The sequence below is a fragment of the Gavialis gangeticus genome, unplaced genomic scaffold (genome assembly GCF_001723915.1).
Source record: "Gavialis gangeticus isolate Ggan-Ray unplaced genomic scaffold, GavGan_comp1, whole genome shotgun sequence".
NCBI classification, from domain to species: domain Eukaryota; kingdom Metazoa; phylum Chordata; order Crocodylia; family Gavialidae; genus Gavialis; species Gavialis gangeticus.
In genome coordinates, this window is record NW_017729012.1 from 4523165 (window position 1) to 4535428 (window position 12264).

Genomic DNA, 12264 nt, shown 5'->3' on the forward strand with positions numbered 1-12264 from the left:
GGGGGGAAAGAGAGGGCAGGAAGCGGGGGGGAAGCGCTCTCTGCTCACACTCTCTTTGTCCTTAGGCCTGTGCAAAAGCTGGGCAAATGGTGCATTATTTCTTTTATGAATTGGTCTCCTTATGTTCCTCAGATTGAAGTTAGCACAGCCCGAGGGCAGGTCTGACTCTTGCACAGACCTGTTCATCATGGGAATCGATAAGAAAAGGAACTTCTATTGCTTGTTTCCGTTTATAACATTTCCTCGCAGCCTGTCTCGGGAGCGGGGCATTTAGCAACCCAGACAGGAGATATTACTGCTTAATTAGAAACGAAGCAAACACAGTGTGCGCGCCTAGGTTCGCGGCTGGCTGCCGGGAGAGTCGCCGTTCGATTGTGCTGTCGAGGTAATTCTAGCTGTCACATTCAGCTGTCAGAAAGGGGGAGCGGAGATAGCCTGGGGGAATCTCCATAGGGAATGCAATACCTCGGATTAAAGCTAACTGGGCACAGTAGATCAATGCCGCTCCACGAGAAATACAGCTGCGAGCGCATGTATCCGAGCGCGAGTAACGAGCCTCTGATAGTCAGAAGTGCCAGCCCAGGGTGATGAGCATTTCCATCAGGGATGGGTATTGCCAAAATTAAGTGCTTGACTATGAAGCGCTCCGGTTCCCCCATCACCACCACCCCCTTCCTCCTCCTTGTATGAAGACTCTGATATTTCTACCAGCGAAAGGAGCTTCGTGCAACTCTCGGGGGGATCGAAACAATAGAGCATCTGCTGGAATACCCAGCACGGCGGAGCTCAGCTTCAGAAACATTTGAGAGGCAGGATGGTTAGGGAACACGTCTCTCGTTAATTCGCTGCTTCTGAAACGGACCCGGCTAGGTGTGGCCGGGTTTATAAAATAACAAAGCAAGGTTGGCAGGGGTCCTACCAAGAGCAGGGCCTCGACGTGTTCAGTGCTGAACGAATACCGCCGGGCCGAAAAATCTCAGCCCCAAAGAGCTTACAACAGAGACGAAGACGAAGACCGTGCTGCTGCTCCGGCTTTGCAGAGGGGGAGCTGAGAGACCGAGTTGAGCCCATGATGGGGGCTGAATCCAGATGCCCCGAGTCCTTCCTCGCTCTACAGGAGGGCACTGGAAACCTAAGTACCGGACTTTATCCACGCAGAGTGGCAATGCGAGCATCACGTCTTGCCCTGACAGCGAGCTTCAACCGTGACCTTGAGGAACCACCTCTGGGATGAAGGCAGCTCAGCCCTTGGTTTGCTGCCATGACATGGACCCCAGCCGACAAGCGGGAAGAATCGCCTACCTTCCCTTTCCTTCAGCATAGCACCTCTCAAAAGCTCATGCCTCTCTGAATGAGCTGGTCTATAAAGGTGCCAACCAGCCCTGCCTCCTGCCTACCTTTCGTATAAGGAACAATTTTGAGCCAATTTCCAGCCAGGCCTGGATTCAAGCCCCAGCAGCACCCAGCCACTTTGTTCCTTCTCTGAATCCCAGTAACCTGAAGGTGGAGGGTCTGCTTCCCTTCCTTGGTTTCTTAAGCTACATTTCTGAAAGTCCAGATTTCTTAAGATCGAAGACACATATCCAACACATTCGTACACATTCAGCCTCAAGCTCCAACGGCACCCGAGCAAAACACAGCTGGAAACCAAGAGCGAGACACTGTGACTCGACAGGCAAAGCACACCGCAGGGATCCTGGAGATCCAAATACTTCTCCTAACTCCATCACTGATTCACTTAGGCCAGGTCATATGAGGCCTCATCCAACACTCGCTGAAAACAGCAGCAGCCTTACCACTGGTTTCACTGGGAGTTGGATGCAGCTTTTTAATAAGTCTGTGTGCTTCGAGCCTGCCCATCTATCAAAACTTATCTCCTTTGGCTCAGGTTTTTCAGATCTGCAGATGAAAAGTAGTCATAAATGGAAAGCCCAGGCCAGGGGAGCTGGGGGTGATGTGCTGAAGGCAAGCCGAGCCCTGCATACGAACCGCGCCTTCTCCCCTTTCATCACTGCGCTGATTTTTTTTATTGCTGCACAAAGTGGTTATCGCTGTATCTTACAAGGGAATCAGCAGGAAATCTTATTTTAAACAGAGAGAGACACAACAGGAGAGGCACTTCATCTTATAGGGCGATTGAAATGTAATCCGGGTTCTGTTTATATACAAAGCGCACAGAATATATTTCTTTGTTTAACATTTAAGCTGGAGAATAGACTCATTGAGATGCCACATCTTGTTTCCAAAAGCATCCCAAGGGAGACCGGGCTGGGGAGGAGAGAGGATGAATCAGTCATACATACTATTCAAATGCATAACGCATAATCGGTTCAGGTGAAGGGATGCAACGTACAAATAGAGGCCTAGAAAGCACTGGACAGAGGCAGTGGGACTGCCTGAAAGTCACTGGTCACCACAAAGTTATGGGCATTTCAGAGGAGGAGGAAGTCAGGCCACTTCACGTGCCTTACATGGACGGTAGGTCCTGATTTCAGGCTCCTATAGTTTGCAAACTTCAGCTCCAATCTGTGAGAAACACACTTAACTAAACACTGATTTCCCGCGTGGCCATGGGAAGAGAGCTACCTCATAGATTCACAGATCGTAGAGTCGGACGGGACCCAATGGATCGTCGTGTCCGACCCCCTGCCCCTGGCAGGAAAGAGGACCGAGGTCAGACGACCCCAGCCAGGTGACTGTCAAGCCTCCTCTTGAAGACCTCCAAGTCCAAGCTGCCCTTTACATCATTTACCTCAGTTTACCCATTTGCTAGATGGCTATAAAAATCCCACACTGTACTTCGGCAGGTCCTGGATCTTGTAATTATCGACGCTGTCAATCATTTTAGCATTACAGACAAAGGGTGCTACAGAAATGCAAATTGCCATCACACAAAGGCCTGCAAAATGACTCATTTCTCCAGATTCATGTGATGTACGAGTAGTGTGCAAGATGATCTGCTGTGTTCACTTCGCTTGCTGGCACGCAGCACCGTGTGGCATGTCCCCACCCCACACACACACACGCACTAGGCACGCTCTGCTACTGGAATGATCTCTGTCAGTGTATAAATCATCTGAGTTAGAGGATGTCACCCATGTCTCATCCCTACCACTTTCCCGGTTCACACCAACCCTGCCATGTATGGAAGCAGCAATATTAAGTGGCTGATTTACATAATAATCTATAATGGTATATATGTTCAGAGCTGAACGTCAGCCCTAATCACGACACTTGTCACATTAGTACTTCAATTTGGGGAGGCGGGGAGCAAAGTCCTCTTCCTTCCACATCTGTTACGTTTCATATCTAGCGTGGATATGGAGGATTCACTCTTCCGATTTAGGCATCTGGTCCCACAGGCGCTGACTCCGTGAGCACTTATTCACTTCTCGCTCCCAGGGAGATGGGCCAGCTGTTGCTGTTTGGGCCCAAATTGGCGATCCTTTCCCACTATTACATCAGGAGTGCTCAGGCCTCCCACACTTAGCTGTTCTGCCCTATAGCTCTCATCTTTTCAGTGCCGGGAGGATGTCTGAGCTGCCTGTCTCTGTCTCCTGTGTCCAAAAAAGCTGCTGATTTAGAGGTAGCATTAACCTGTAACTGTCTGAACAAGGGCCTGGGATCAAGTCTCGCGGTCTCTGATCTCAGCTCTGCTAGGAAGCCAGTGCATGACCTTGAACAAGTGGCTTAATATCTTTGTGCCTCTGTTTCCCAATCTAAAAATTGAGGTGGTCTACCTTGCGGCTGGGGCAGTTGAGATGTGTTTCACTGGGATCTATAAAGCGACTAGGAGCCTTTCACAGAAGCTGTTGTAGCTGTATGAAGTGGCCTTAAATCACAGAGGAAAATGTCTACTCTGGAGAATAAAGTGATGCCCGCGGTTTTATGCGAACAAGCTCAATCCTTGAATCGCACAGTGCCGCAGCCCCCGTCACATACCCTCCACTGGCCATACGCCCTCTGCTGGTTACCTACCAGGCTGAAAGCTGAATCGACGTGGCGGGTCCGAGTACAGCAAGCTCCCCAGGGTCCGAGCAGCCCGGAGTGCTAAAACTGGCGCCAAGCCCCCCAAGTTTAACCCTCTGGGGACGTCTGATAGTGGAAGTCAGTAAGATGTAGCCACTTTTAAACCTTAGAGAGCACAACACATAAGCAGAAGGAAAGCATGGGTCTGCTGTATGCACTTTGTATTGCAGTAAATCGCTGCCCTATTGCACCAGGGACTGAATAAACACAGGCAGCTTGCATGTTCTTTGGGACAAGGCTTAACTACCAGTAACTAGGGTGAGGACAGGAGAAATATTACTATCTCCATTTTACAAAGGCAGCCCAGACAGAGTAAGCTGCCCAAGGAATACAAGAAGTTAGGACGAAGCCACAATCAAGTCCTGGTCCAGCCCCCTGACCATACGGCCCCCTTTCCGTTGTAGGTTTAAAGCAAAGCTGCTTTTTACCAAGGAAATACTTGACTACATCAGGTGGGTTTTTTTTCAGTTTGCAGAAAGCAGAGCAACCGGCCTCCTATTCTGTTGGGATAAATCAGGCTCTATTTAGGGAAATAAATAGCTTTTTTTTCTTAGGGCATCCAAGTTTTAAATAAAACATCTAATTGTCATTCCATATTCATGAAGCAGGGTCTCTGGGAGATTGCACCTGTAGGGGGATGTGGAGGCTTTGTTTTCTTGTAGAAGTAATTGGTGTTCTCAATAACAGACAATTTGTTTGTTAGCAATGTGTTTCAACCTTTTTTTTTAAATATAAAAACATTCATATTTATGAACAACTCTGTTACTACCATATGCTGCGTTCCATCCCCATGTATGAAACAAGCTGCTTTTAATTTTTATAATTATACAAAGTGAGCATAGTCTTAGTGCAACAGTTAGAGGGAGGGGGGGAAGATACATTTTGCCCCATAAAACATGCAGTTGCAGATTTCCCTCCCCTGTCGGTAAGAAATGCATTTGACAGGTTGAATTGTGGCTTAAAAATCTCTTCAGTTTACACGAAAATATTTAATACCGATGCGTCAGACTAAGAGAAAACGAACGAGTGAATTTAACGTTCATATACTGCATGGCCAATCCCTAGCACTCAAAAACGTTGAGACAGGTCGTCAAAATCATTATAATGATCTGAAAATAATAAGTCAGGCTCTTTTTTTCTTTTTTTTTATTTGCCTTCTGACTTCTGAACCTGTAAATGCACTCGGGTCAGATTCTTAGACTGATCTTTGCAATTGCAGTGGCTAGAAAGTTACTTTATCCTTTTTACATGAATTCACAGATATTCCCAGAGTCACATGGGCCCATAAGAAAACTACTAAATATAACTGAGACTTACAACGGTTAGAGCCACTGGACTAGTGAGAGGTGAAGCAGGGAGAGAGCAAGAGATGGGGAGTGGGTGTGTATAATGCAGCCCCCTATTAGACAGAATCATACCTTGACATGAAGGTCAGTCATTTACTTTTTTGGATCATGAAACTGGCTCATCTTCATACAACAATACACACCCTGTATGCTACTACTCACAGCACCCCGGGAGTCGAGTTACTGTCCAATCCACTTTTCCAGACGGGAAAGCAGAAACAGGCTCAAAGGCTTGCCCTAGTCACAGGCTGAGTCAGGAATGTCTCTCTTGCTCCAAATTCACCTGCGTCCACTCTGGTTCTCAGGCTAACAGATGAATGCTTGGATCTCAGATACACCTGAGAAATGAGGAGATGGTATATAAACAAGTAAGAGCCAGAACAGTGCCCCATTTGAATGCGTTATGGAGTTTCTTTTACTGGTATAACTTGAATCAGTAAAATCAAACCAAGAATATGAAGGGCATAACGGGGGCAGCTCTGCCTGCCTGCAGCTGTCTAGATGGAGAAATCACTCTGTGGAGTTAGTCCAAGCTGCCCTTTACATCTCTAGATAAAAAAAAAAAAAACTCCAGACCATAAACTGGAAAGTCACCACATTCAGTCCCATGGCCCGGTCACTCTAGCGACTGCTGCATTCACAATCTGAATCAACTGAGATCAGCTATTTCAAATCTGTCAGCTCTTATTAATGTAGCTCACAGCGCTACCAAACGAAGATAAAACAGCAATTTGATTAGTCTGTGTGCACACACGTATTGTGTGCATGCATAATACCCTACCCCAGTCTCATTGCTTTAGGAAAGATTAATAGATCGCAGTGAGACCTTATTGGGGAAGGTAGGGAAGAGAAGTGGCCCAGGTCTCAAGGATGCCAATAACAGTGTCACTGAACATGCCGAGCAACACAAAGAAAAGCTGGGCTGGTTGAGAATGCATTCGCTTGATGTATATTATGAAGGCTTATCATGATCTAGATAACAGCACCCCTAAATATGTACACAGCCGAAATCTCCATCACATGCACGCAAGCACTAATATTCGGGGAGTTTTCCTTTGCCCACAAAACCCCCACCCCAGGCCAACTCTCAAATCTGTTTTTGGGCTAATGCCATTCTATTTCTGTGGGGGGAGAGGGGGATCTCTTGCTATTACTAATTAATACTTAGCAAGCAGTGCATTCAAAGTGCCATGCAAACACAAGGTACTCAAAAAAAATTAGCAACCTCCCCTCCCCCAAAACCCACCCCACTGTTTTATTCTCAGGCTATTTGATCAGCAAACAGATTTTGTTCAAATGATGCAGCACGCGTAACTTCTGTGTCATTGGTGGGTTAGATTTGGGCACGGAGAGGAGTGCAGTTCAGAAAATTTTCCCCTTCCAATCAGTGCAGTTCAGTGAAGTTCTTCTTGGGCATCACACCAGGCATGATGCCAGGGTATTGCCATTGCATTTACAAAGCCAACCCTTTGATATTTGAGCAATTCGTCTAAGCAAAAATCTACCCAAGCGCTGGGCGCGTGGGGGGGGGAGGGGGGACAGTGGGAATCTATCCATGCTGAGCAATATTAGAAGGCAAGTGCTGTGCATGGACACAGGGGCGAGAGCTGACAACTAACAAATTCTAACCCAGACTCGGCCACTAATGGTTTCTGTAGTATCAGGCACGACTCTGCACACCCATAACTCCCAGTGACTCGAACTGGACTGATAGGTTCTTAGCAGCTGTGAAACTTAAGAGCCAGCAATTAAGAGCTTTTTTTCTAGCTCTCCTCCCAAGTCTAACACCGCATGTAAGATGGATTTGAGGTACACACAAAACCAACCTCCTGGACCCGACCGTTTCCACACTCTCCCTGCACGCCCCCACCACCAAAGATATTCTAGATCTGCAGCTACATCAAACAGGGTTCAGGGCTGGGACTTTGCAGGCCTGGGTTCGACCCGCAGCTCCCCCACTGACTTGCTGCCGCTCTTGTGCAGGTCACTCTCCGCCAAGCCCTCCCCGCTCTACAAAATGGTGCTGACGATCCATCCGCCCTTTGCGATCCACAGGTGAAAAGCACAATGCAAGAGAAAGGGAGGTGGAGTTGTTTTTCCTTTCAGGCCTCCTCTTTGCATTAGGTGAGCAGTGCCCGCAACAGACAGCACGGCGCAGCAGGATGAGAAACTGGACTAATCATACGTGGCAGATAAATAATCTTGCGCCATTGTTTAATGCTGAATACCAACAAAACAATTGAAAAGTCAACAGTTTAGGAAAGAGCACGCAGCAGCAGGGCCCACCGCCCTCTGTATTATTTTAAATTTACAAAATGCCATCTCGCTAAATAATCAAACTCTGCTGCTGTGTCTCAGAAATTGCCACCTGCGGCTAATGCTCCAATTTTAAATGCATCCTCGAGTCAATCTTTGTAAATTCCACATTAAATATTGATCAACCCTGGAGAGGCCTAATACGGCATGTTTAGCATAGATGTGTTAAATTCAAATAGAAACTGTTAAGCCTGACAGCTAGTCCACGCACAGTCAGAAAGGGTAACAACGGTGCTGGCAACATATGGGTCAGCACTGGCTAAATGCCCCGTGTCGGGACAGGGGAGGGGTCCGTGGCTTTGGCCGGAGGACGTCATGGTTGTTATACAAAGGGATGGTCGCTGTGCTAGTCTGCTCAGACCTGCTAAGCACCTGTGTCACCTCATACCAGCTTTCCAGGGGGAGGAAGATGTCCCTTTCCTCTCCCACATCAAGCCAAACCCTGGTTATGAAGAGAAAGGGCACGGGCTAGTCCTGTGAATAGCCCTCGGCTTTAAAAATACTCAAGCAAGCTCTTTGCTCGGTCCCCCCTGAAAGAAGGCGGCTCCCAGGTGCTGCCAGTGTAACACCAGCGCTGGTGCCACCAAGGGAGGGTCGAACCCCCAGGCCTGCTCCTCCAACCGTGAGGATGCCAGCATGCCTCCGCGCTGTCCTTCCCAGCAAATACCTGCTCTTACTAACTCCCCTACCCCTGGGCTCTCTTCACGAGCCCCCTGCCCTCCGTACCACGTCCCGAACCTGCCTGCATTTCACACCCCCGCAGTCCTCAGCTTACCCAGCTTGACTCTCCAAGGAAGATCCATCTACCAAGTCCTGCTCTGGGAGCCCGTGGTCTGCATTTGGCTTGAGGACCAGACGGCTACTACACAGCCTGCTACCCTGCCTGGCTGGAGCTGGCTGTTGGCACAGCTGCAATCACCCACCTTAACGAGAACATGCTCTGAGAGCAGCACCTGTTAAGGGAGCCCTGTCCTGATGGGCTGCCCAGAAACAGGTGGTGTCCCCTGGAAGTCTGCAGCTACAGCCCTGGGTTGGAGGCTGTCTCCTGGGAGCCCCTCTTCTCATCTCCAGCTGGGCTGGGCTGGGAGCAACGGAGCAAGCTGATAATGACTTAGAAGCAGGCCAACTATCTCGTAGCATAAAACTGACTTTCTAAGAATAATTACAGGAATAACAACAACAATTAAAACTCTGGACGGGAGATGGAAGAGACAAGGATCAGAGGCCAATGTAGGGAAATAAGCATTTACTTGTGATACGTGGCATTGCTTAGAGAATCCAGGACAATACCGAAAGAAGCTGCCTGGCTGGAGAACAAGTGCAGCCACCGGCACAGAGGCCAATCCTGTCCTGTAATGCCTGTGGGCAAATCTCTGCACCCGTACGGGCAGTCTGGAAACACCACTGTGCATTAGAAAGAGAGGCTTGTTTTGCAGCAGGAGGCATTTCACTTAGTGGCTGTGGCTAAAATTTCCCCTCCTCCCACTGTTGTGCACTGTTGTGCCCCAGATGTGGCTGCATTTTACTATCACTATATGAATTTATGCCCTGATCTTGCACTGGGGTCTATATAGTAACACCAGGGGACTCCAGACAAGTATTGGTGTGCCAAGGTTGATGAGGACAGTTTAGATGCCCACTTTCAGCTCTGCCTCAGCTATTTCTGTGAAAAACAGAAGAGAGACAGGGCCGAAACAAATTCCCGAACAAAACACTCCCAAGCTTCGGAAGAGCCTGGATCCAAGTGACTTGAGCCCTTCTCAAACACAATATCACCCTACACCAATGATGGTCAAACGGGGGGCCACGGCACCCTTGGGTGCTGCCAGATCCTTTGAAGGGTGGGGAGCTAAGCAGATAAATGGCTTGTCCCTGCCCGCTTGATACCCGACCCCTACCGCCCAACCTGTCTGCAAGGAGATAAGCACAAAAATATATATATATTCAGTTTTTAAATTGTGTGCCGCTCGGTTTACAAAAATTATGGAGGAGACCTCATGTCCAGCAAGGGATGCCTCGAGTCCAAAAAAAGTTGAGAACCACGGCCATCGACATCAGACTCATTTTATTAGGCAGTACAAGGGTGCAGTAATATTGTGCCTGACCATAGGCCCTTCTGCTTGATGACCGACAGGCTTAACCAACCTTCAAAAGACCCCTTGTGAAGACTCATTATTTGTATTCTAAAGACAGGGAAACTGAGGCACACCGCTTGCCCAAATCAAGCAGATGATAACAGAACTAGGAACCAGGCTCCCAAACCTGTTCCCCAACCACTCCACCGCTCTCTCTCTTTCCTCTCCACAAGCCACAGGTTGATGTGAAGTCAGAGCTTTTTCTGACTTGCAAGGGCACCGGTGATAAATCTGGGGGGGACAAGGCACATATTAATTTTAGGATCTGTCCACAAAGTTTCCTCCACAAAATCGAACTGGCAAATATTTCTCCACCCCCCACCACTCCATTTGGTATGGCTCTGCCATTTGCTCGTGCGTCACCAACTTCCAGCAGGAAAGCAAAGCTGAAGGTCGACAGGGCGAATTCCCTTTGCTGCAACACATTTTTGTGAGATGGAATCAATATCCATAAGATCAGCAGCAGCACCATTCACACTTACCGCGGGGAGAGCTTGGATGGGCACGGAGCCTGCGCAGACGCAGAGGCAAAAAACCTTGGAGAGAAATAGCGTTACCAAAAAAATTCACCATCTGTTCCGTGGTTGCTGCTACTGCTGCTGCCTTTTTTTTTTTTTTTTAAACATTTTTTTCTATTTGTTCTAGAATTGAGGGAGAAAAGGAGCAATGCTGGGGTTATTATTTTTTGTTTGCTTGCTTTGCTTTGCTGCTATGATAGGAGATTCACAGGAGGAGGCTGGGGCCACATAATAGGGTTGGTGACAGCAACCAGGAACTGTGGACAGGAGGATGGAAAGGAAATGAGAGCTGGGAACAAAAGTTCCTGGCTGTCTGAGTACCGATGCCCCCATTTCTCGACAGGGTTAAGCTCTGCCCTCAGCTACACGCGTGTTGTAACTTCACTGAACCCAATAAGGCAGCATCGGCTGCTGCATTACAGAGATAATACACAGCCAGCTGCAGATAGCGGGCATGAGCCACAGCCTAATGCCATCACTGTCTCGCTGCTGACCAGAGCAGGCTTTGAAGAAGGCCCTGGGAGAGTCGACACGCACGTCCCTCCCAAAGGATCGGTCCTGATGACATGCGCAACTCCTGCTCTGTGATGCCAGCAGAACACTAACTATGCAAAACCCGATCCGTTGCCAGTCCAAGCGTCCTCGACTCCCACCGAAAGCAAAAGGAGCGGAGGAAGCTCGGAAATGAGCACGAGGCAGAAATGGGGAAGGGTGCAGCAAAGGGCAACCCAAATCGTGAGGGTCACAGAGAGGTGGCAAGAGCATGGAGATCAGGACTGTTCAGAGCGAGCAGGTGAATAAGAGGTGTGTAAAATAATGAATGATAAAAAGACTCCTTCTTTATACAGCTCGGTTTCCAAATGACAAGAGGTTTGGCATGGCTGTTCCACTCTCGCTGTCTCTTTACGGCTCATCTTCTTTGAAAGTCCAGAGTAGTTCTCAGGTGGGATCAAATATAAGCAACCTTATTATTTTTCCCTTATGCTTTTGAGGACTTGGTAGACCTTGCCATCTTTCCAGCAAAGCCTCCTCTCTAGACTGGCACATTTCTCCCGCAGTTCTTTCTCTCTTGGCAGCAAGAATGCAAGCACCTTGCTTCGCACTATACCTCGGTCTTCTTCTTCCCTCAGCCTTTGCTCCATGTGGTGGCTGCTGGTTTCGAGCCTTGTTACCACCTCCATCATGTAGCTGAGTGTGGTCTTCACTTGATGGAGCAGCCCGCTGACTTCTTGCTTGAAATCCTGCATGTCTGTCTGCACGATTTTTAGTTGTCGCCGCAGCTTTTCCACGTCTGCCACGTGCTGGCTGCACATGGCAGATGCCAGCGTGGAGATGAGATGTCCGGTGGGAGGGCGACTCATCTCCATTTGTGAACTCATCAGTGTGTCCGTGGTCACTGGAAGAGTCTCTCCATTGCTCAGAGTGGCTGTCCTCTTCAGTGAGTGGATGTAGTTTGCCATCAGAGCTAAGCAGGGTAGATAGCAGCTGCAATTCAGTGGTAGCAAGAGGGAGTCCTTCATGCCAGCTTCCTCTATCCCATCCCTAGAAGCCCTTCTTGAAGTGCAGTGGTTGAGGGCAGAATCAGATTGTGACCTCAGAGATAACTCATAAGTGACATGAGTTCATTTACATACTAGGGAACTGTTGATTAACTTGGAGGCAACTTGCTCGTCTCTCTTCAGCACATTTTCTAGGGCAGTGGTCACCAAACTTTTTTGATCGCGCACCCCTATCAGTAAAAAATTTTTGAGCATGCACCCCCAATATATGTATATTTATATAAATAGAAGTAGAAATAGAAGTTCTAATATTTTCTTCCCGCACCCCAATGGATCGTCTTGCGCGCACCCCACTTTGGAGACTACTGGTCTAGGGTTTTGTCCAGTTTCGTTTTAAAACTCTCAAGCAACCAGGTTTCCC

The 12264-nt window shown here is 48.3% G+C and overlaps 1 protein-coding gene across 1 annotated transcript; it reads right to left on the reverse strand.

Annotated features, from left to right (window-relative positions):
* Window positions 1–11197: 11197 nt before the first annotated feature.
* On the reverse strand, window positions 11198–11887 carry CCDC182 (coiled-coil domain containing 182). The gene has a single exon (XM_019511307.1). The coding sequence runs from the start codon at window positions 11862–11864 to the stop codon at window positions 11313–11315; it is 552 nt and encodes a 183-aa protein (XP_019366852.1). The 5' UTR covers window positions 11865–11887; the 3' UTR covers window positions 11198–11312.
* Window positions 11888–12264: the final 377 nt, after the last annotated feature.

Bases quoted from the DNA above. Each gene is read 5' to 3' on its own strand.
- CCDC182 (XM_019511307.1), bottom strand. From the start codon at position 11,864: ATGAAGGACTCCCTCTTGCTACCACTGAATTGCAGCTGCTATCTACCC.